The sequence below is a fragment of the Eptesicus fuscus genome, chromosome 9 (genome assembly GCF_027574615.1).
Source record: "Eptesicus fuscus isolate TK198812 chromosome 9, DD_ASM_mEF_20220401, whole genome shotgun sequence".
Taxonomy (NCBI): Eukaryota; Metazoa; Chordata; class Mammalia; order Chiroptera; family Vespertilionidae; genus Eptesicus; species Eptesicus fuscus.
In genome coordinates, this window is record NC_072481.1 from 92,638,525 (window position 1) to 92,662,935 (window position 24,411).

General features: G+C 48.9%; 1 protein-coding gene across 1 annotated transcript in view; it reads left to right on the plus strand.

The window, feature by feature from the left end:
* Positions 1 to 4,147: 4,147 nt before the first annotated feature.
* The window catches only part of LOC103302885 (tubulin beta-2B chain), a 54,801-nt gene continuing 34,537 nt past the window's right edge, over positions 4,148 to 24,411 (plus strand). The window contains exons 1-4 of the mRNA XM_054721555.1: positions 4,148 to 4,306; positions 5,088 to 5,196; positions 5,510 to 5,620; positions 5,956 to 7,255. Coding sequence (XP_054577530.1) covers positions 4,250 to 4,306; positions 5,088 to 5,196; positions 5,510 to 5,620; positions 5,956 to 7,016 — 1,338 coding nt within the window. The 5' untranslated portion in view covers positions 4,148 to 4,249 and the 3' untranslated portion in view covers positions 7,017 to 7,255. Of the gene's footprint in view, positions 4,307 to 5,087; positions 5,197 to 5,509; positions 5,621 to 5,955 lie in introns of the transcript that reaches the window.

Consider the following 24,411-nt stretch of genomic DNA (forward strand, 5'->3'; position numbering starts at 1 on the left):
TGTTTCCTACACAACCTGGCCCTGTATCATAAAATGCCATTTACCCAGGATTTACAGAGACAAGCATTCTCTGGCTTGCCCTCCCCCAGCCTAAGGAGCTCACAAATCACTGATAGTGTGGGGGCGAGAGGCCGCTTACAGAAGGGAAATGGTGCCCAGGAAAGCAAGGGCTCAACTCCCTCTGCACAAAGAAGGCAAATCTCTTCCGTGATAGCTCAGCAACCCCAGTTTGGATTCAGGCCATTTAAACCCACATTCGAACGCCAGCAAAGGGAAAACTGCCTGCCTTACTGAGGAACAAAACTAAATGTGCCCGCACTGAACTGCTTTCTTGGAATTTTCTTTGCTCATTCTAGTCTCTTGTTACCTGGACCACTGGTCCCCACTGAGCCCCTAAACTGCAGGAGGACAGGGCTCTGAGGTTCCCACCCAGGCAGCTGGCTTCTCCTCTGGGCAAGGGAAAGCCAGGGATGAAAGGGGGGCGACGGTGGGAAATACACAGGAGAATGACAAAGCTGAGAAAGCACAAGGCTCTGTGGGTCCCAGGAACCGCCCCCTCCCCTCTTCTCCCGGTCATATTATAAGGCTGAGAGCTTCCTAGTCCCAATCCTCTGAACATTTGACTCCTTTTCATAAATGTTAGGATTGGTAGCTTTCCAATCTTTCTAGCTGGAGAGCACTGAGAAGAGTAATATAGGAAATAATGATGGATTCCCAGTCTCTTTCAATTCCTCATTCATTGGCTAAGTGTCGGTTGCCTAGGAAACTGCCTGCATCCTGAAACTGCAGGGTTGGCTGTTAGGCTAGGACTGTGAGTTGTGTATTAAGTGGTGAATGCTGGCAGGCAGTGGGAAAATCCGAAAGCTTGATGTTTTGTAATTTCAGTAAGTGTGTAAAAAGATATACCTTGCTTTAAGAAAACAATACTTTGAAATTTTACTACCACATCAGCCATGTATTGCCTCCTTTCTATCAAACTTCTTCAAGTAATTAAAACAAAGATTTTATGTGTAATAAAGAAATGCAAAATTACTTGAGAATCTGCCATTGAATGCACTCTGAAAATCGTGAGAGCTTAGGGTCTATCTTACTTCAGCCACAGCATACGCATAAACAAATGTTGAAGTTTATTTTACACTGAGTTATTTCTACAACGGTCTCAGGAAGGGAAAATTCAGGAATGTTAGCTCATCATTAAAACTGACCCTGTGCAAGTTATGATGAACTGTATGGTCCTGACACCTTCATATCTGATATACACTGACCTAGATGGAGAGAAATTGTGTGTAATAGACAAAAAGAAATTCAGGGGGACCCAGCTGAGAACTAATCTTTTTTTGCTTTGAAAACCCCTTCGGATACAAAATCAGTTCCTTGTGGGGGGGGGGGGAAAAAAGTGTGCAGCATAATAATTCCAAGTTGGGCGAGTGGTGTAGGCCAGTTAGTGAGAATGCCGGATCTTAAGGGGGCGGGAGGGGGGGTGCTAAGAGGAGGGAAAGGGGGGGGGGACTTGGGACATTTGTAATAGGGTCAACAATAAAAATTTTCAAAAGGCGGGAGTGGGTGGGGCGCGAGCAAAACATAGGAAAGAAAAGCAGATCTTGAACCAAAAGTGTGGAGTCCCCGGGTTTTCAGAGGGATAAATTCCAGCCTCGCCTCATCCCAATTCCTTTCCCCGAGAGGAAAGGGTCCTTTTATCCACATAATCCTACACACGCGTTTGACCCGGGCACTCCTCGATCTAGCTCTGAAACAGAATTGGAGAAAATAAACCCTTAGGCGGGCTCCAGTTACCTGGCGCGGCAGCCGGCACTCAGCTAGTAGCCAGGGTGCGGCTCTCGCTGGCTTCCTCCCCGCGCGACTAGGTCCCACCGGAGCGCCCCACCCAGGGCTGGGTGCTGACACCCGCCACGGCCCTTTCGGCCTGGACGTGGTCAGCTTCCACGGGGCTGGGGCGCACGGAACTGATTCCTGCCTGAGCCCAGTCCTAACCTGCTGTGTGACCTTGGGAATCGTTCGCCCTCTGCATTCCCGCGTCTGCCGGAGCGGGATTAGAAACTCGGGGTCAGGTCCCAGATCCTGGGAACCCCCCAACTGCAGCACGCGGTCGGGCCCTCCGCGCTCGTGCACCTCACGCCCAGGGCCCCCTAACCCCAACCCCGGCAGCAGTGTCTGGGAACTGCCGGGCTTCAGTCTGGGTGACATGGGGGCGCCGGCTCCTGTTCCGCTTCTCTTTGTGCCTGGGACGGAGCTGCGAGTCCCCCTCCCACCACAGCGGGAGGGGAGCGCGGACAGCTTGCTGACGGCTCTGGGCGGGTCTCACTCGACAGCTGCCCGCTCCGTTCCGCCGCGGGAACCCGGGTCCTTCGCCTGCTCTCCCCGGACATGAAAAGGGAGTCCTGTCACCTCGCAAAGGACCCATCCGGGTCGGGAGGGGTTGGGAGCGCTTCACCCGTGGAATTTCAGGGGCCAGGATCCAGGTCTGCAGTGAATGTAGTGAACGTTTTAGCCACCCTTTGGCACACTCAGGTTCATCTTCTCTCCTCTCTCCCCTCCCCTCCCCCTCCCTTTCCTCCTTCCCCCTCCCCTCCCCTCCTCTCTCCTCTCCTTCCCTTCCCTTTCTTCTCTCTCTCTCTCTCTCTCTCTCTCTCTCTCTCTCTCTCTGTCCCTCTCTCTCTCTCCCTCTCTCCCTCTCTCTCTCCTCCTACCTAAGACACACACACAAGAAAAGTGACAAAGAGATCAGCTCCTTCTTGGACTACTTGGAAACCTTAGGTTTGAAGGAGGGTGGGTGCTCCGAGTCTGCGCACACACTTCCTGTGCTCCTTGGGGGGGGGGGGGAGGAGAGAAAGGGGGGCTCTCCCTCCCAGTGCCGCAGTTTTTAGGCGTGTCCTTCCCTTCCATCGGGAGCTCGAAGATTGGAGACCTCGTGGCCCCCGTGGGGTCCGGAGCCTGATGGACGATGAGAATGTTAGCGATGGGGTGTACGGTGACCAGCCTGGGAACCCGTGCCCACACTGCACAATCAATGAACCGAACCCAGATCCGGGGGGCGCCTGGTGTGTGGTTTTTAGATACTCGATTGTGGGAGGCATCCACGCACGTACGAGCCCTTTGTTCTGCCACAGCCCCGCCCCTGGACCCCACCCTGCTCTGACCGCTGGACAGTCCAGACTGCGCAGCCCGCCCGCCCACCCCATCCACTCCCAAGGAACAAAAGCCAACCCCCGGGGTGGAGGAGCCTTTGGTACCAGCCGAGGAGCTGTGGACTCTTGCAGAGGGTCCGGCCGGGCGGGAGAAGCGTAGAGGGTCGCAGCCCTGGATGCTGCAGCCAGTGAGAGGCCGCAAGGGGACCTTGTCAGAGACAAAGAGAACCGGTGGATGCTGGGGGCGGGGCGCAGGGCATCCTGGGGCCCTAGGGCCTCAGGTGTCCAGGGTCGCGGCTCTTCAGACCCCAACACCCTGATGACACACGACTTCCTCCTGCGGCCGCCTGTCCTCTCCCAAGGCTCCGAGCGACCAGGGCTCAGCCGCTAGACAGTCGTTGACCTGTAGGGTTGAGGAAAGGGGCAATGCTCTTACGGGGGAGGGGTGGAGGGTTGGCTTATGGATCTCTGGCCCCTGGAGGAGGAGGCGCCCCAACCGGCGCTGGCAGCACAACCCTCGCCACCTCAACCGTACCACCTGCCAGCACCCGAAGTATACGGCGCTCCTTTCCGGCGCACCTGCGGGCCTCTCCACCTGCTCCAATCCCCTGGCGTCCCCTCCTCCCCATCCAGTGCCAGCGCTTCCCCCATTCCCGGCCTGCCTGCCACACTCAGTGCCCTCGGTTCCATCTCCCACCCCCCGTTCTCAGAACCCAGCTCTTTCCACCCCACCCCCAGCCCTACACAATGCGCAGGCCCCCACCCTACTCCGCAGAGCCCCCGTTCCTCGCCCGGTCTGCAAACCTGTGCTGATTGGCTACGGGCCCGTGGCCCAGCCCCCCGGACAGCCCCCGAGGCTGGGAGCATTACGTCAGCGGGGCCTGGAGAGCGCTAGCGCGAAGGGGACTGGGGGACTCGGGCTGGGGGCGCGGCCTGCGCGGGCCGCCCCACCCTGCTTGCATAAAAGGCCGAGCCCGCTGGGCCGGTCCTCTCAGCCGGTCGGTTCCCCCTGCGCTTTCCCTGTGACCCCACAGTGGGTGTGTAAGGGAGGACGAACAGACGGACCAGACGCCGCCCGGGGCCAGAAGAAGCTAGCGAGCACCATGCGTGAGATCGTGCACATCCAGGCGGGCCAGTGCGGCAACCAGATCGGCGCCAAGGTGGCTGGGCTGGGAGGGGGCGAGGACCCGGGCCCAAAGCTCTTTGGGGTTCCTGGGTGCCGGCCGCATCCTGAGCAGGCCCAAGGCGCTCCAAGCACCGACCTTCCCGGGTGCTTTGTGCAGAGGAGTGGGGCGTGGACTTTAGTGAGGGGGGCGGGGAACCGCTCATTTTTCTGTAACTCGGTCAGAATCATGGACACTCCGCTTTCTCCTTGCTCTTCACTTAGCCTGGAACACGGACCTTGAAAAGGCGCCGGGCTGTCTGGGAGACTGCGGGCGGGTTTGCGGGAGGCGCCCGGACGCAGGGAATTGATTTTACTCGCTGGAATCCTAGTCGAGCTGCCGGGGGAGAGGGGGCGGGGGAGGGGTGGAGAGCAATTGTCTTGAGGTCTCAGGACGTGCTTTGAATCAAAAACCACCCTCCTTCTGGTCCCTCCGGTCGCGGTGTCCCCGCCCACCCCCTCCGCGCCGGCTGGCGGCCCCGCGCGCCGGCCTCCCTGGGGCGCCGGCAGGCAGCTGTGACCCTGAGCGCGGAAGGGTGCCGGCGGTTCGGCTGCTGGCCCCGCCCCTCGCCCCCAAAGTCCCTTCTACGCGTCGGGGAAACGCCCAGTTTCAACATTGTGCCCTTACAAAATACAATCCTGCGGCTGTGGGGGTCACCCAGTCCTAAAGCCCCTGAAAGGTTGGGTCGTCAGAACTGAGTCGGGGGTACTATTCATTTTAAGTCTTGGTCCCTTGGAGGGTTGGGCATGGCTCAGTGCAACCTTTTACTGTGTCTCAGTTTTGGGAGGTCATCAGCGATGAGCATGGGATCGACCCCACGGGCAGTTACCATGGAGACAGTGATTTGCAGCTGGAGAGAATCAATGTGTACTACAATGAAGCCACTGGTAATTGCCTTTTTCTTCCCCCACCTCTAATTTTTTACCCCCTCTTTTTCCAGGGGCTTGACCCTGGGAGTCTGGCTCCAAGGGAGGGTGGACTAAAGGATTTTGAATTCACACTGTTTGTGGTATTTCAGGGAGCTTCCCGGTTCACAATCGAATGAACCCGTTGAGAATTGGGTGGGTCTTGTGCCTGCCTTTGTTTGGGGGTCATCAGCAGTGCCTGCAAAAAGGAAACTGGTGCCGAGCCCTCCTCTTCAGAGCTCTCTGTGGGCGGGTCTAAGTCCAGCTCTCCCCCCCCCCCCCACCCCCCCCGCAGGTAACAAGTACGTACCTCGGGCCATCCTGGTGGACCTGGAGCCCGGCACGATGGACTCGGTCAGGTCTGGACCATTCGGCCAGATCTTCAGGCCGGACAACTTCGTGTTTGGTGAGTAACTGGTATGGCTGATGGCGCGGGAGGCTCATTTGACACCAGACAGCTCAGCATCGAGGGGTGTGACTGCCTAGGGGAAAGTGTGAAGAACATCCGGTTGTGTGCTGATTCTATCTTAGTTTAAGCTAAAACGAATTTGCCCTCCAATAGCCAGGTATTCCTAGCCTTCCTTATTTATAATTACATCCATGACCAAATATTTTAGTGTCTGCACATTCTGGTGATAACCTAAATTAATCTCATCTGAACACTGACTCGTTGATGAAGGGGTTTAAGGTTCATTTAAATGCAGTCCTCAGTGACGTATGAAATGTGTTTCTCCCTGGCAGGCCAGAGCGGGGCCGGGAACAACTGGGCCAAGGGCCACTACACGGAGGGCGCCGAGCTGGTGGACTCCGTCCTGGACGTGGTGCGGAAGGAGTCAGAGAGCTGTGACTGCCTGCAGGGCTTCCAGCTGACCCACTCGCTGGGCGGGGGCACCGGGTCCGGGATGGGCACGCTGCTCATCAGCAAGATCCGGGAGGAGTACCCCGACCGCATCATGAACACCTTCAGCGTGATGCCCTCGCCCAAGGTGTCGGACACGGTGGTGGAGCCCTACAACGCCACGCTCTCCGTGCACCAGCTGGTGGAGAACACGGACGAGACCTACTGCATCGACAACGAGGCGCTGTACGACATCTGCTTCCGCACCCTGAAACTGACCACCCCCACGTACGGGGACCTCAACCACCTGGTGTCGGCCACCATGAGCGGCGTCACCACCTGCCTGCGCTTCCCCGGCCAGCTGAACGCGGACCTGCGCAAGCTGGCGGTGAACATGGTGCCCTTCCCGCGCCTGCACTTCTTCATGCCCGGCTTCGCGCCGCTCACCAGCCGCGGCAGCCAGCAGTACCGCGCCCTCACGGTGCCCGAGCTCACCCAGCAGATGTTCGACTCCAAGAACATGATGGCCGCGTGCGACCCGCGCCACGGCCGCTACCTCACGGTGGCCGCCATCTTCCGCGGCCGCATGTCCATGAAGGAGGTGGACGAGCAGATGCTCAACGTGCAGAACAAGAACAGCAGCTACTTCGTGGAGTGGATCCCCAACAACGTGAAGACGGCCGTGTGCGACATCCCGCCGCGGGGCCTCAAGATGTCGGCCACCTTCATCGGCAACAGCACGGCCATCCAGGAGCTGTTCAAGCGCATCTCGGAGCAGTTCACGGCCATGTTCCGGCGCAAGGCCTTCCTGCACTGGTACACGGGCGAGGGCATGGACGAGATGGAGTTCACCGAGGCCGAGAGCAACATGAACGACCTGGTGTCCGAGTACCAGCAGTACCAGGACGCCACGGCCGACGAGCAGGGCGAGTTCGAGGAGGAGGAGGGGGAGGACGAGGCTTAAGTTTGCAGTTCAGTGCAGGTTAGGGAGAGCTGAAAAGGAAAGCAAGGGGAGGGGGGTCCTGGGGAAAATACCTGCAGTGGAAGGGAAGAAGCATGGTCTGCTCTAGGTGTGTGCGCTGACTCTCTGGTGCTCTTCACTGTTGCCTGTTCCTTTGTTTGTTTTCTTTTTGTAACACTGACAACATCGATGTAACATTTGAGATATTTCTGAACTATCTGTAATGGCTAAAATCACATAAACGTTTGTGTCCTAATAGTCCTCTTTTCTGTCTCCTCTTTATTGAGTTCTTTATTATCAACTTAAATGTAACTTGCAGAACACATTATATTAAACTAGAGGCCCGATGCATAAAAATTCGTGCAAGAATAGGCCTTCCTTCCCCTGGCTGCCGGCACTGGCTTCCCTCCAGCACCCAGGACCCAGGCTTCCCTCCTCCAGCCACTGGCATGCACCCGGGCCCCCGGGCTGGCTTCCCTCTGGCCCGGCTTGGTCAGGAAGGACATCTGGAATGACCTCTGGAAGATGTCTGGTCTAATTAGCATATTACCCTTTTATTATTATAGATTCTTCCTTTAGAAAAGGGAAAGGATAGGTAAAAGTTCAAATGAATTTAGTCTTTCAGTGGTAAAATAGAATCAATCACAGTCAAACCCAACTTAAGATGGGACATCAATCCAAGTGTTAAAATGCCTTTAAATAACGATTAAATTCATTGAAAGGATGCCTACCTGAAAGCACACTAAATGTGGAAATCCTACTATACCTCTATTTCCTTTACAAACATTTTTTAAAATATTTACTATATCCACACATCACAAAATTATAAAGGAAAGAAAGTGCAAAGCAAATATCTTCCTTCTGTGTCTTGTGGAATAGTTTCTTCCCTGGAGGGCAACCATTCTTAGCATTGTTATCTTTCTTGCATCCTTGCAGAAATAGTCCATATACGTCAAACCTATGTAGATTCCCTCACCCCCCTTTTTTTGGTCACACACGTTATGACACTAACACACTGTTCTGCTGCCTCTTTTTTTTTTTTTTTTACTAAATAGAATATCTTTAAAACACAGAGACCTTCTCTCCTTTAAATGGATGCATAGCATCCATTATGTAGTTGTACCATATTTTATTTAAGCAATTTCTATCAATGGACATGTAGTTGTTTATACTTATTTCTTATAGTGCCACAATGAATAATTATGTGCATATAAGATGGTGTATATGAGAATAGCTTGTAAATTTTGCTAAGTAGATTTTCTGTCAAAAGGTAGGTGATGCCTTTTTTAGGCTGATGAAATCACTTGTACTTAGGAATAGTCATGGATTTATAAATAGTTAATGCACTAAAATTTTCAAGCAACTTTTCTTCCCAGCAATCATGTTTATACTCCATAGGAAACTATTTGTATTTAAGTTAATGACATTTGAATTTATATGAGAGTGAATTCTGCATTATTGGAGAATTTTACTTTAAATAGGCAAGCCATAATCTTTATGGTTTATTGCATTCTTATCATGCAGAGCTGGGGTTTGGGTTTTCAACCACTAATGAAGCAGTGGGATTTCAACAAGTGACTTTCAGTTAAGATGATATGCTTCCACGGGAGAAATTGTGCTTTGTCACAGGGTGCCAGTGCACTGCCTTAATCTGGGTCAGTCAGTGTCTTGTTTAGGAAAAGAAGTGGAGTGTAAGTTATAAACAAACGTACAAAACTTACTTATGTACCCCAAAAGGAAGAAAAAAAATCAAGAAAACTAGGTTTATGCTTTTTCTAATTTTTAGACAAATTCAAAATTAGAAAAAAAATATACTACTTTAAATCTTACCCTGTATTTATTTCATTCTACATGGTTCTTCTACCTAAGTGTTAAAAGAAAAAGAAAAGAAAAGATGAGGGTAGACAGGGATTTCCGTATTAGAAACGGATGTCTCTTTGAAAACAGTTCCAAAGAAAAGTGAGTAATATCATTCATAAATAGTATGAAAAGTTAATTCTACCAAATGGCTCCCATCAATGAAAAAGAGCAGCAGTTCACTTTACATGCATACACCGCAGCAGCTAGACCGAGGGCCAAGCAGGTCAGGAGCTGCGGCTTCTGCTCCCGTTCCACATTTAACAGTGAACTGGCAGGAGCCCCGTGTAAAGCTTCCAACCTCCTAATTGAAGGGTGACATTGGTTTTAAATGTCCTGAAGACATGGGTCAGCTGCCAGGGCCCCGGGTCTCTCCTTGGCCGTGCATTCCCACAACCTGTCAGACACATGCCCAGTCACTTTGGAGAAGAGAGGATTGCTGCCAGTGCCGGGCGGGCGGGCGCACTGAGCCTTGTGCTTCTCTCCCGCCTTGTGAGAAGGGGCTCTCAGGCAGCAGCAAGCCAGCCGGCCAGCCTGCCAGCATGTGCGCGTCCGCACCCGGCTGGAGCTCAGGCATGACCTGAAGAGGGTGCCACACTATTCAGCCAAGCGGACGCTCTGGAGCAAAGCTTGAAAACACACTTGTATCATATCAATATGCATGTGAAATACACACTCAGGAAAATAGTTCAAAAGCAGGAAAATGTACAGACTAGCCTGGATAAGAGATGCCTTTCCTGTTAGCTTCCTTTGTTACGTTACCATTGTGTGATGGGATTTGGGGTGGTGGTAGTGGTGGTTTTGTGTTTTTTCAACACTCTTTAAAGGAACTGTTTGATCTCTCCCTGGTGTGCCATCAGGAGGATAGTCACTTCTGAGCACAGTACCTGGATATAAACCCCGGGGTTTTTTTACTCCAAAGTGTATGGCACTCTGACACCAGAAACAGTGGTTACACAGGTTGAAAAGGACCTCTAGAGCAGCTGCTGAGGGCGAGGCACTGACTCAGAGACAGGCAGAGCTTCAGAGCCTCCCTCTGGCCTGCAGGCCACGTCTAATCAAGGCACTTGACCATCTGCCAACAACCCCGGAACCTCTCAATATTCTCTTATTACTTTCTGCATGAATCCTCTTCTCCAACTAAAAATATTGTACTTCCCCTTCTCCCACCTTCACCGTTGCCGATGCCATTCTCCCTCACTAGAATATCTTATTTCACTTCTCTTCCTAAAATGCTTTTCAGCTCTTCAAGTATATTAAGGTTTCCCTTTTTCCCCAAAAAACTTTCTTTACTCTGATGCTCCATGCAGCACATTATTTGCACAGTTGTTCTAATAAGGGCACAGACCCAGGAGCCAGGCAACTTCAGTCCCAATCCTGACATTTTCACTTAGATTTTGGCTATTGTTCATTGGTTATTATAAACTAGAGGCCCGATGCACAGAATTCATGCAAGAGTAGGCCTTCCTTCCCCTGGCTGCTGGCACCAGCTTCCCTCCGGCACCCTGGACTCAGGCTTCCCTCGAAGCCCCGGCTTTGTCCAGAAGGTCATCTGGAAAACATCTGGAAGGACATCCAGTCTAATTAGCATATTACACTTTTATTATTACAGATATTTTTATTCCGTTTTTGTCTACACTATTGGCTTATTTGTGTTTATATGTTCAATGGCTACTCTAGAGTTTACAACATTAATCTTTAATTTACCACCCTCCACTTGAAATAATGCCTTCTCATCTATGCACAGGATGAGAGCCTTATAATGCACTTCCATCGGCCCTCTGTCTTCCATGCTCTGCAACCATATTTTATTTTCACATATTTTGAAAACCCACTATACATTGTTATTGCTTTAAACAGTTATCATTTTAAGAGATTAAAAGCATATTTGTCCAATTTTACCAGTCAGGTCTCTTCATCTCTTTGGGTAGATCACATTTCCTTCTGCCTGAAAAAACAAAAAACAAAAAACCCAAAAAAACTTCTTTAACATTTCTTGTAGTGCAGATCTGTGGGAAATGAATCTAGTGCTTTTGTTTAGCTGAAAAAAAATCTTCATTTTGCCTCATTTTTGAAAGATGTTTTTGCTTTATACTGAATTTTAGGTGGACAACTTGTTTTCTGTCAGCATGATAAAGATGCTATTCTTTTATCTCCTGACCTGTGCTGTGTAAAGTGAGAAGTCACTAGTAATTATCAACTTTGTTTCCTTGCATGTAATGTTTTATTTTCTGGTCTAGCTGCTTTTAAGATAATCTCCTCATCACCGTTTTCCAGCAGCTTTAATATGATGTGCCTCGGTATGGTTTCCTATGTGTTTATTCTACTTGGAATTACTTGAGCTTCCTGAATCTGTGAGCTTATAGTTTTCATCAGATTCACAAAATTTCTACCATAATTTCTTCAAATATTTTTCTGTCCCTGTAATGAGAAGATACCTTCAGACTGAAGGATGGAGCAGGCAACTCCATAGAATAGAACAGAATTTAAAATGGGATAATTTACCTTTGGGAAAGTTGGGCTGGAGCAGACTAGACAGCCCCTCACTTTCGCACAATTTATTCTCCTCCAAAGACCCCCATTACTGTGCTGTTTTTATACTATAACTCAGGCACTACTGATTGACAAGACCAAGGGGAAAAGAATGCAGCAGTGCCAGGGGCCACCCCTCCTTGTGGTCCATAATATCACCAGTTTGATACTCAGCTTGGTTGTCATTCTGGCTACACCTAACAAAAGTATTTATGGTTACATTTTAAGGAACACAGATAATTATTAACTAAAGGGCTTTGATGTGCTTGCTAAGGACAGTGAGATTGGCCAGAAGTCACAGTATGAGAAGGCACGGAGATGAAGATGGTTTTTGTTCACACCTGTATCGATACAACAGACTACATGCACGACACTGCGCTCAAAATACAAATATGAGCCCAACTGGTGTGACTCAGTAGTTGAGCATCAACCTAAGAACCAGGAGGTCACAGTTCAATTCCCAGTGGGAGTATATGCCTGGGTTGTGGGCTCCATCCCCAATAGGGGGTGTGCAGGAGGCAGCCTCTGGATGTTTTGCTCTCATTGATGTTTCTGTTTCTCTGTCTCTTCTTCCTTTCTCTCTAAAAATCAATAAAAACATTTTAAAAAATACAAATATGAAGAAGCATACTCTGGCCTTCAAGGAGTTTCCAAGTCAGTGGGGAAGACAAATATAAGCACAACAAAGTGCAACAGGCTGTGGCAAATGCTGTGAAGAAACTACAGAAACAGAAAGAAAGCATCAACTAATTCTCCTTAGTTTCAAACCAGGCAGTTTTCATAAAGAAACAACAGTTATACCCCCCACCCAAACTAGAAGGTCTAACGTGATTCACACAATAATGAGAATCAGGGTTCTTTAGGAGGGTGAACTGATTTAAACAATAGCATTCAAAACAGCCAAAATGTGTCATTAAAGAAAATGCAGCCAGGTAATTAGTGCTGCCTCCTCCGCGGCACTGGGTGCTCATCACCACCGTCAGCCTGGCCTCCTTCGTTCATTGGTTTCCCTCTTTCCCTGGCAATTGGACAGGCCTCAGGGAAGAAGACAGTATGGCCGGGCTGGGTGCAGATGCTATCTTTCCCTTTGTGGAAGACACACCAGATTATAGCTTTCCAATCTTCTGCTGAAAGAGGGGTCCTGCCTTGAGCATTTCTGTGTTCTTGACCTGTCCATTCAACCCAGCTCCATACCACCCATCACCTGGGGAGGCTCACAGGCTGGCTCCTGGTGATGATCATGCCCCTTGGATTGGAGGTTCTCATAAAAAGCCAGTGGGTTGGTGTGTAGGCTGGCACAGGAAGAGGGCAGGCTACCACCCACCTAGTTTTTACCCAGAGCCATCTTTGTGGGTAGATCTTCACTGTACATTACCAATGTGTGTGTCTTTTTTTTTTTTTTAATATGTTTTTTATTTATTTCAGAGATGAAGAGAGAGGGAGAGAGATACTGGGGATTGAGCCCGCAACCCAGGTATGTGCCCTGACCTGGAATCAAACTGTGACCTCTTGGTTCATAGGTTGATGCTCAACCACCGAGCCATGCCAGCCAGGCCCAATGCGTGTGTCTTGCTTCTAAGACATAAGAAGGTGGGGGCGGGGTGGGGGGGGAGGACGGGGAGCAGTATTTTTGTTTATTTTGGTGTTTTTTTTGTGTGTGTGCATTGAATTCTGTATTCAATTATGCAAAGGTTCAGTTAGACAGTTAAAAGAAGACATAGAAGATGTGTTATCATTGGAACTTGCAGCATTTCCTCAGTGCATGCTGCTATGCCTTCCTCCCGAACCAAAGCTCAGAGGTAACTCACTCCCGAGGGCAGCAGACGGGATGGTGTGAGCTAAAGGCCTCTTCCTGTCTGACCCCAGCAGTGGCCATCCAGCAGGGGGACAGCTACTGGCAAGCACAGCCCAAAGTTGTTGACTAAAAAGGGAGGAGGAAGGGAATTTAGAGTCCAGAAGAGAAGGGATTAGAGCCATCCCAGGACCCAAACCCCTGCCCCTCTGGGTGCCTTGTCACCCCTATTCCAGCTTCTTAGCTTGCACCCAGGCCCTGAGGCAAGTCACTGCAGTTGAACATTGCTTCTGGCCTCTGAGGGTCACTGACATTCCCCTCACCCCCCACAAATTCTTCATCAAGTGAGGAAATCCCTTTAGACAGTTCTGTATGATGAGGTTGGGAACTTCATTTAAGAAAATAGAAATAGAGAAAGTCCTTTGCTCTAAAGCTACAAGATTCATTTTTTTATTATTGTTTAAAGTATTGCAAATAGTAGTACATATGTCTCCTTTTTAAAAAAATATATATTTTATTGATTTTTCACAGAGAGGAAGGGAGAGGGATAGAGAGCTAGAAACATCGATGAGAGAGAGACATCGATCAACTGCCTCCTGCACACCCCCCACCGGGGGATGTGCCCGCAACCAATGTACATGCCCTTGACCGGAATCGAACCCGGGACCTTCCAGTCCGCAGACCGACGCTCAATCCACTGAGCCAAACCAGTTTCGGCTCCTTTTTTTTTTTTTTTTTTTTTTTCCCCAATTGACTTTCCCCCAGCCTCCCCCACACCCCGGCACATGCCCTCATCCCCCTCCCAGTGTGTGTGTCCACTGGTTGAGCTTATATGCATGCATACAAGTCCTTTGGTTGATCTCTTACTTCCCCCCACTTCAACCCTCCCCAGCCTTTCCACTGTAGTTTGACAGTCTGTTTGCTGCTTCTCTGCCTCTGTATCTATTTTTGTTCATCAGTTTATAATGTTTTTTATTTTCCATAAATGAGTGAGATCATGTGAAATTTTTCTTTCACTGACTGGCTTATTTCACTTAGCATAATGCTCTCCAGGTCCATCCATGCTGTTGCAAATCGTAAGAATGCCTTCTTTTTTTATAGCAGCATAGTATTCCATTGTGTAGATGTACCACAGTTTTCTAATCCAGTCATCTGCTGATGGGCACTTAGGCTGTTTCCAAATCTTAGCTATGGTAAATTGTGCTGCTATGAACACAGGGGTGCATATATCCTTTCTGATTGGTGTTTCTGTTTTCTTGGGATATATTCCCAGAAGTGGTATTACTAGGTCAAATGGCAGTTCCATTTTTAGTTTTTAGAGAAAACGCCATACTGTTCTCCACAGTGGCTGCACCAGTCTGCATGATTTGGTTGGAAACTTCCTTTAAGCAAATAGAAATAGAAATAGAGAAAGTCCTTTGCTCTAAGCTACAAGATTCTTTTTTTATTATTATTAAAAAAATTGTATTTACTTAGAAGCATTCAAAATGTCAACAAAACAGCTGCAACTTTTTCTTTTCTGCAATTACAGAGTGGTATTCAGTTAGCAGAACAATAATGATTTCCTATAAGCTGCATCAGAGAACTGAAGATGAGACAATGTCCATCCCATATCTAACTACTTTGTGCTGCACACCAGCAAGAGCCTGCACGCCAGCTTGCAGCCCCCACACTGTACCAGGCAAGGTTAGTGGCTGCTGAAAATACCACCAGGACAGGGCCATGTAAAGACGCATTCAGTTGTGTGGTAACAGTACAAAAAAAGACACTGAACAGCTTAACAAATCTTACACAGCCTTACATTTCCACTTTTTTTTCTTTAAAAGGAGTGAGTTGGGTACAGGGTGGGTTAAATACTTTATAGACAAGAAAAACACTGCACTAGAACCAGCTTATTCATCATCTTCATCGTCTTCTTCATCTTCTCCCTCTTCCTCTTCCTCATCTTCCTCTTTCTTCTTTTTCTTGCCTTTTTCAGCCTTGGTGACTTCCTTCTTTGCCGACTCCCTTTTTGGCCACACCAGGCTCTCCTTTGCTCCTATGCGGAGATACCCTTTCCTTACTCCTCCCTCAGCTTAGCCGCCTCCCTTCCATCTGCTGCCTGTCCCTGAGGCTGTGTGACTCCACAACTCTCCCCCTTCTCTGCAGCAGCCCCAGCTGAGAGGCTCTCCTTTGATGTTTGGACGATATTCAGAACAAAACAAGAGAAAGACAGAAGGAGGCTTCGGGTGCATTGGGATCCTTGAACTTCCTTTCTGTTTCCGCTTTAGGAGGGAGGTAAGTTTTCAGTTTCACAGCAGGCCGTCTGCCTTTGCCTGGTCTGCAAAGGTTCCTTTCTCCTTAGCAGACATGGTCTCCCAGCTCTGTGAGCACTTCTCAGGAAACCGGGGAGCTGACTGACCCCTCTGGGTGCCGCTTCTTGTGCTCCTCCCGGGCGTTTGCACAGAGAAAGCATACGAAGACATTTTGCCTCTCGGAGCCTTAGGATCCCCTTTGCCCAGTTTTACTACTTTTCCTCAGCAAGCGCTCAGTCGCCCAGTGCCCGCCCCGCTCGCACCTGCCCCGGCGCTGTCTCTGTGGAGCTCGTGTACTGCAATGGCTCATGTACTGCAATGGCTGTCCAGCTACACGATTCCTGCCCCAAATCATTTAAATGTCTTACAGGTTGGCTCTGTGGGCACAGCTCGCAGGGTCTCCTCTTCCTCTTCCTCACATCAGCTCTGAGTGGGCACGCGCAGACACAGTGGATCTGGGTGGGGACCTCAGTCCCCTAGGCACGGCTTCCTTCTTGCTCTCACGGGGGGCATGGCCCAAGGTTGGACCTTTGGCATCAGGCTGCCCCAGGGAGGTGGGGGTTCTGTTTTGTTCCCTCAGTTATCCCTGGGCCACTGATGAAGACACTTCCCCTTTGGACAGTCAGCATTTACCTTTGGAGCTTCAAGCTTTTGGAGCAAATAAACCCGGCAGCTACTCTATCCAGGAGGCCTCTAAGGCCGTGGCCTGGCATTCCTTCCCCGCCTCTGTCCCACTTCTGGTCTTGTCCAGCCTTCCCCACACACAGCTGGTCATCTGTGGCCATAATAGTTGCATCCTTCAGTGAGGTCCCCCTATTTGTCCCAGTGGCACAGTAGAGTTTGGGCCTGATCATGCTAGAGGTTATGGGCACCCAGTAGGAGCACCTTGGAAGCTCACCTGCCCTACACGGGCATGGCCGTAGTCAGATTCTTTTCATGTCCTAGTTTCTTTAACTCATTTAAAACCATTCACCGAGTCTCTTGTTCCTTCTCAGTGGTTTCCCTAGCTTTTAGCTCATACATCCGGCAATAAGTGAAGCAAACTCTTATGCTAAAGGTTCTATTCAATACTCAGATACCACACAGCTCTGCCATTGGGTGCAAATGATAAGCAGGCATAATTCCATTTATAAGCTGTGTGACTTGGGCAAGTTACTTAACCTCTCTGGGCCTTAGTGTCTGCACCTATAAAATGGGAATATCATTGTGCCTGTTCCATAAAGTGAAAAACAAATGTAGCACCTAGAACTGTACCTCATACACAGCAGTGTTTGATGTTAGCATCGGGTGTCAGCGTCATTGTTGGTACATTAAAGGAGGTGCAGAATTGTCCCCTCTGAAGGGGAGGGCCCTTCTAGGCAAGCATCCTGACCATCGCTCCTCAGGAGGCACGGCTGGTACCCAGGCCAGAGAGCGGGGACACAGTGACACCATAAGGTAACTGAGAGAAAGGGGAGGAGGGTGTGTGGACACAGGAGTCTCACTATCGGTGCTCCCAGGGTATGAGTTTGAATGATATGAAATTGCTGGGGTTTTGGGAGAAAACTATAGGTTTATGTTAGTTCCAGGCAGAGAAGTGAGGAAATGCGGGTTCCTCAGGTCTCCTAGTGCCTCTCACTTCTCCCAGGTTCTTCTGCTGATTCGTCATGCAGCCAGTCTGTGTCTAGACCTGCTCCTTACCTGGGGCTCGTGTTAAATGCAGATTCTGAGCTCCCAGGGGGTGCTGTTGCTGCTAGGAAGTAGTCAGTAGAGTTAGCTCTGGAGATCCTGGAATTAACCTTTCCCTTGCACATTAGCATATTAAAAACAAAATAAAGCAAAGTTGCATGTAACATGTCCCCCCAACCCCACCTTTTGTTGCAAGCCCTCCAAGTCTACTAACAAGGCTATTTTTCTTTCCTTTCTTCACTGACCATTCATTTAACAGATACTTACTGAGCACCTACCATGTAAGTGAAGAAAAATCCTAGCCCAGGCCTTGTACTGCAGCGGAGGTAAGAAATGAAAACCTGACCCTGTTATCCTTCCTCTTACAATTCTCCTGTTTCCCCACAATATGTAGTGCAAGTGCCTTAAGACGCATTCTAACACCAGCTTAGCGTGGACTTATCCCCTCACCCAACAGCTCAGCAACCTCAAGCCCTACCCGCTATGAGAAACTGTCCCCACAATCTGCTGACCAGCCTGTGAGCTTGGCTCCTCCTCCTCCTCTCCTCTTCCTGCAGACACCCCTCCCACGGCTGTCACCAGTCACGCATTGCTCACTCGCCCCCTGCAAGATGTGGCTCACTGCCACCCCTTTCCGGGCTCGCCTGTGCTCCCAGGCGGATTTCCTACGCCCTCTTCATTCAGACAGTTTTACATTGAATTCTGCTTCTCTCTCTGCCAAACTTAGTGCTTCAAGCGTAGAGAAATGTCTCAGTCTCAGCCCCAGCACCACATTTCCGCTGAACAGCAGCTGGGTTGAGTACTACACCTCCTGGCAGGACCTCCAGACTCCAGGTTCCCCATCTGAGATGCCCACGAGCTATGAACTGCTTCCAAGGCATCCGCTTTGGCCTCCCAGCCTCTGGGGAACGGAGAAGTATTTCAGGGCGAATGTGCATTGTCCATGGTGCGTGACATTTCACAGCCCAGCTGTCGGGACAGATCAATAAAACCCTGCCAGGCTCTTTTGTCTACTGCAACCATGTTACACTGAGAAACGGAGCTGGCCAGGAATTTCAGAGCTGCTCCCACCCTGGAAGTCGCTCCATTTTGGATATAATGAGACGAAAAGGGAAATCAAACCCTCTCATGCCCATCTCCAATCAGAACCCGATGCTCCCTCTGAAGCACCGCCTGTGATCTCTGGAGACTCTTTTTGGAGCCCAAACAGGCCCCACCCCTGCAGGATGAGCACCAGGCTTGAGCTGGAGGCACAGAGATTCTCCTGTCTGGGGCGGGGGCAGGGGAGGGGCTGATCCTCAAAAGGTGTTGAAGTCCTAAAACTGATTCCTAAAAGCTCGCAGGCCGTTGCAGCTCAATGGTGGGTGGCAGCCGCGGAAGATCAGGTACCTTGGACCTGGTGGGTGTGGCTGGGCGGCGTCCAGACTCTTGCAGCACCTGCAGTACTCAGGCCGGCACTGCCCCGCAGCCCCAAAGCTGCAGGTGTAGCCCCAAAGACATTTTCCTGTCTTTTTAAAGAGAATCAGCAAAAATGTAACAATGAGCGTCTGAGACCATCAGCTCTGCAGAGCAAACTTGTGCATTTCCATGAAACCATCTTTCCAAGGTCATGGCTAGAAAGGGATATGTGCATTGTGGTGATGGAGAGGAGAGGTGAGGGGAGGCTATAATTCTACATTTGATATCGCATTGCTTTTGTAATTCAAATGCCTGAAATACACACATATATCTGATCTATACACTGAGTGGCCAGATTATTATGATCTCTGAACGCACAATAATCTGGCCACTCAGTGTATATCCTATATAATAAAAGGCTAATATGCAAATTGTCCCCTTGACCAGGAGTTCGACCAGCAGGCAGGCAGGCCAACCACCCATGTCCCCTCCCCCTGGCTAGGCTGGCCGGACCCCACCCATGCAGGAATTCATGCACCAGGCCTCTAATACACACACACACACACACACACACACACACACACACACTGAGTGGCCAGATTATTATGATCACCTGATGTTTGTAGGCAAATTAGCCATACACTGCATCGTATGGGATATGGAAGCCAAAGGCCTGTTCGAACACCTTTGCTGTCTGCAGTTACCAAGATAAAACGTCTCCAATTCGCACAGGAACACAAGGATTGGACAGTCGAGCATTGGGAAAAAGTCATGTGGTCCGATGAATCACGTTTCCAGTTGCATCATGCAGATGGCAGAGTGAGAATTTGGCGGAAACAACATGAAAGCATGCACCCCACATGCATGAGTACAACCCTTCAAGTTGGTGGGGGCAGTGTTATGGTTTAGGGCATGTTTTCCTGGCATGATTTGGGCCCTTTAATTCATGTGGAACAATGTCTGAATAGCACAACATACCTGAGTATCATTGCTGATCAAGTTCATCCTATCATGTTGATGTCGTATCCCAATGGAGATGGCTTCTTCCAACAAGACAATGCGCCATGCCATGGTGCTCGTATTGTGCAGGAGTGGTTTCAAGAACATGAGGGAGACTTTACCTTGGTTAGGTGGCCCCCACAATCACCAGATCTCAATCCAATTGAGCATTTGTGGGACGAAGTTAAAAAGCCATCAGGCAGCTGGTTCCACAACCACCAAATCTCACAGAACTGGACAGTGCTATCCATCAGGCATGGTGTCAGATTCCTCACATCACCTTTCAACATCTCGTGGAGTCAATGCCAAGAAGAATCGCCGCAGTATTGAAGGCAAAAGGTGGCCCAACGAAGTACTGATGGGGTGGTCATAATAATCTGGCCACTCAGCCACTCAGTATATATGCGTTCAGAGATCATAATAATCTGGCCACTCAGTGTATAATGCGTAAAATCGCACTGGAAATGACGTCATCCTCTAGCATTTCATGTATACTTGACGTTTATTTCATCCACTAACCCATCACCCATTATGATCTCTAACTTCCCTTGTCCCCCCAACCCTGGGCCCTCACTGCAAACATGTTGGCAGTCGCTGCCTCCGGGTTAGAGCAGTGGTACCTTAGAAGAGAGTTCTGATTTTAACTGGGTGGTGACGTGGTGTTCGGAGGATAACTTGCAATAGGTGCTCTGGTGGTGATGGGAAAGACAGTCGAGGGGTTCACCACTGGGACCAGAGGCATGACAGGCACACCTCGCTTTTCTGAGCTTTGCCTTGTTGCACTTCACAGACACTGTGTTTCATCAACACTGAGGCAAGAGCCGCCATCAGCAAAAGCATTAGGACTCACTGAAGGGTCAGGTGATGGTTAGCATAATTTTTTAAGGTGTTTTTGGACACCTGTTATTGCACACTTAATAGACTGCAGTATAGTGTAAGCATAACTTTTATATCCACTGGGAAACCAAAAAATTCATGTGACTCCCTTTATTGCTATATTCACTTTATTCTGGTGATCTGGAACTGAATCCAAAATACCTCTGAGGTAGCCTGTAGCTAGTTAACTCAACTTTCTAGGTTATATAAGAACTATATTGGGTGGCAGCACTTGGCAAACACATTTTAGTTTACGCTGCACTCACATAACACATTTTCTTAAGACTCCCAGGGTGGCCCAGCCAGTGGCTCAATGGTTGAGTGTTGACCAACCAGGAGGTCACAATTCCCAGTCGGGGCATATACCCAGGTTGTGGGCTTGATCCCCAGGGTGAGGCATGCAGGAGGCAGCCAATCAATGATTCTCTGTCATCATTGATGTTTCTCTCTCTCTCTCTCCCTCTCTCTTCCCTGTGAAATCAATAAAAATATATTTAAAAAAAAAAACACTCCCAGGGGGGCCAAGTTAAGGGAAAGGTGAAACTCACAGCACATACAGCAGACATTGTGCAACAGGGAGTAAAGGTGACCTAAGGAAGGAGTTGGACACAATGCCAATCCCTATAGCAGTGAGGGAAGACCGGCTGGTTCTTCTCTCTTTCCTCCAGGTATCCCCAAGCCAAAAGAAGAAAAAGGAAAGCCTTTGGGCTAGTGTCTGAATTGCGGGGCAACATTATAAGGGGTGGGTAGGCCTGGAATCTGATTAGAATAAGGGCCAGAGTCAAGGTCAAGCTGTTGTCAGGCAGGCTGTGGAGAGGACAGTGCAGCATGTGAACCAGAAGTTAGCTGGGACCTCCAGGTTCCATTCTCCACTAACCATGACTGAGCCTTTTGTAGTGGCCGAGGTCCTGCTTGCCAGCCTCAATACCGGCCTCAGAAGTTATGTTATAACACCAGTGCTCCGCTTGGGCCACTCTGGAGTTGATGTGGTGGCTGCTAGGTTCTTAAAATTTGATCTAGACCTTATTTGGGGAGTTTGGGTACACACAGGTGTGTTTTTTACTTTACTTCTCTCCTTAGACTTCCTTTTAAATTTATCCACATATTTATCATTTCCATTGTTCTTCATTCTTTTGTGTATGCAGTCCTATGCCCCATAACATTTTGTGGCCCCATACAATAGTGGTCCCATCCTATCTAATAATAGACAAATATGCAAATTAACCATACCTCCGACACACCCACAAGCCACGCCCACCATCCAATCAGAGCGAGTATGCAAATTAACCCAAACCAAGATGGCTACAGCCACAGAGAGCAAGGTTTCCTAGGTAACAGAGGAAGCAAAGCTATCCGCCTGCCCTTGCCAGGCCTAAGCCTCCACTCAAGCTACAAAGTTTCAATTATAGAAGGTAAACAAATTCAAACAAATGGCGGAAGAATGGAGCTTGAGAGAGCAGGCCAGGGTTGCCGCCGGCAACAGGGGAAGCAAAGCTTTCTGCACACCCTGGCCGGGCCCACCCGCTTAAGGCAACAAAGTTTCAATTATAACCCCAACACAAATGGCTGCCGGCCTCGGAGGGAGCCCTAGGCTTGGCTCCGCTCCAGGCTACTAAGTTTCAATTGTAGAAGGAAAATAAATTGCAGATACCAGGGCCTCTGCTTGGGTTGCCAGGGGGTGTGGCCGGCCTGCAAACCACCACAGGCCCCTCACTCAGGCCGCCCCACACCCCAATGGAACCCCCACCTGATCCGGGACACCCTTCAGGGCAAACCAACTGGCCCCCACCCCTGTACCAGGTCTCTATCCTATCTAATAAAAGAGTAATATACAGATTGATCATCACTGCAACACACAATATAGCTGCCCCCATGTGGTAAAAGATCCTGCCCCCATATGAACACAAGATGGCCACCACAAGATGGCCAGCAGGAGAGGGCAGTTGGGAGGCACCCAGCCTGCAAGGGAGGGCAGTTGAGAGGGACCAAGCCTGCAAGGGAGGGCAGTCGGACATCCCTCAAGGGGTCCCATATTGGAGAGGGTACAAGCTGGGCTGAGGGACAACCCCCCTCCGTGCACGAATTTCGTGCACCGGGCCTCTAGTAAGATTATAATGGAGCCTAGTGGCATCATAGCCATTGTAATATCATAGTATAACACATTACTCACATGTTTGTGATGATGCTGATGTAAATAAACCTACTGTGCTGCCAGCATGTAAGAGTACAGCACATGTCATATGTACAGTACATAATACTTGATAATGATAATAAATGGCTGTTACCCATTTATGTATTTACTGTACTATCATATTTACCATTATTTTAGCGTATACTCTCTACTTATAAAAAAGTTTGCTGTAAAACAGTGTGCTTTGTTACACTGGCAGCAGCCTCACACATCTCATGTTTATTTAATCTCTTGATTGCGTCATTTTCTCTGGTTCTTGAATTAATCTCATGTTGTTTTGCACAGTAACATGCTATACAGGCTTGTAGCCTAGGAGCAATAGGCTATCCCTTAGGTGTATTGTAGACTATACCAACTAGGCTTGTTGTAAGTGTACTCAATGATGTTAGCACAAGGGCAAAATTGTCCAATGATGCATTTCTCACAATGTACCCTATCATTACACATCACGTGGCTGTACCTGAGTTTCATTCTGCTTTTATTTTCCTTTAGTCTAAACAATGTCCTTTAACATTTCATATCATGTAGGCCTGCTGTTGATATATTCAGTTTTATCTGGAAATTATCTTTATTTTATTTATTTTTTTTTTTATTGTTTAAAATATTACATATGTTTCCTTTTTCCCCAATTGACCCCCCCAGCCACTCCCACCCCTGAGGGCAAGTCCCCACCGCCCCAGTGTGTGTGTTCATTGGTTATGCTAATATGCATGCATACAAGTCCTTTGGTTGATTTCTAAACCCCCCTCCCCTGCCTTCTCTCTGAGGTTGGATGGTCTGTTCAGTGTTACCTTGTCTCTGGATCTATTCTTGTTCATCAGTTTATGTTGTTCATTATATCCCACATATGAGTGAGATCATGTGATATTTATCTTTCTCTGAATGGCTTATTTCGCTTAGCATAATGCTCTCCAGTTCCATCCATGCTGTTGCAAATGGTAAAAGTTCCTTCTTTTTTATAGCAGTGTAGTATTCCTTTGTGTAGATGTACCACAGCTTTTTAATCCACTCATCTGCTGATGGGCACTTAAGCTGTTTCCAAATCTTAGCTATTGTAAATTGTGCTGCTATGAACATAGGGGTGCATATATCCTTTCTGATTGGTGTTTCTGGTTTCTTGGGATGTAGTCCTAGAAGTGGGATTACTGGGTCAAATGGGAGTTGAATTTTTAACTTTTTGAGGAAACTCCATACTGTCTTCCACAGTGGCTGCACCAGTCTGCATTCCCACCAGCAGTGCAAGAGGGTTCCTTTTTCTCCACATCCTTTCCAGCATTTGTCATTTGTTGATTTGTTGATGATAGCCATTCTGACAGGTGTGAGATGGTACCTCATTGTTGTTTTGATTTGCATCTCTCAGATGATTAGTGACTATGAGCATGTTTTCATGTGTCTCTCAGCCTTCTGTATGTCCTCTTTTAAAAAGTGTCTGCTAAGGCCTTTGCCCATTTTTTGATTGGATCGTTTATCATCCTTTTGATAAGTTGTATGAGTTCCCTGTAAATTTTGGAGATTAAACCCTTATCTGAAATAGCATTGGCAAATATGTTCTCCCATGCAGTGGGCTTTCTTGTTGTTTTGTTGATGGTTTCTTTTGCTGTGCAGAAGCTTTTTATTTTGATGTAGTCCCAGTTGTTTATTTTCTCCTTAGTTTCCATTGCCCTAGGACAGTGATGGGCAACCTTTTGAGCTTGGTGTGTCAAACTTCACCAAAAAACTGAGCATAACTCGGGTAGTGTGTCACTTTGAGGAAAAAACATTATTTCGCAAATGTTTCATCCTCGGCATGCG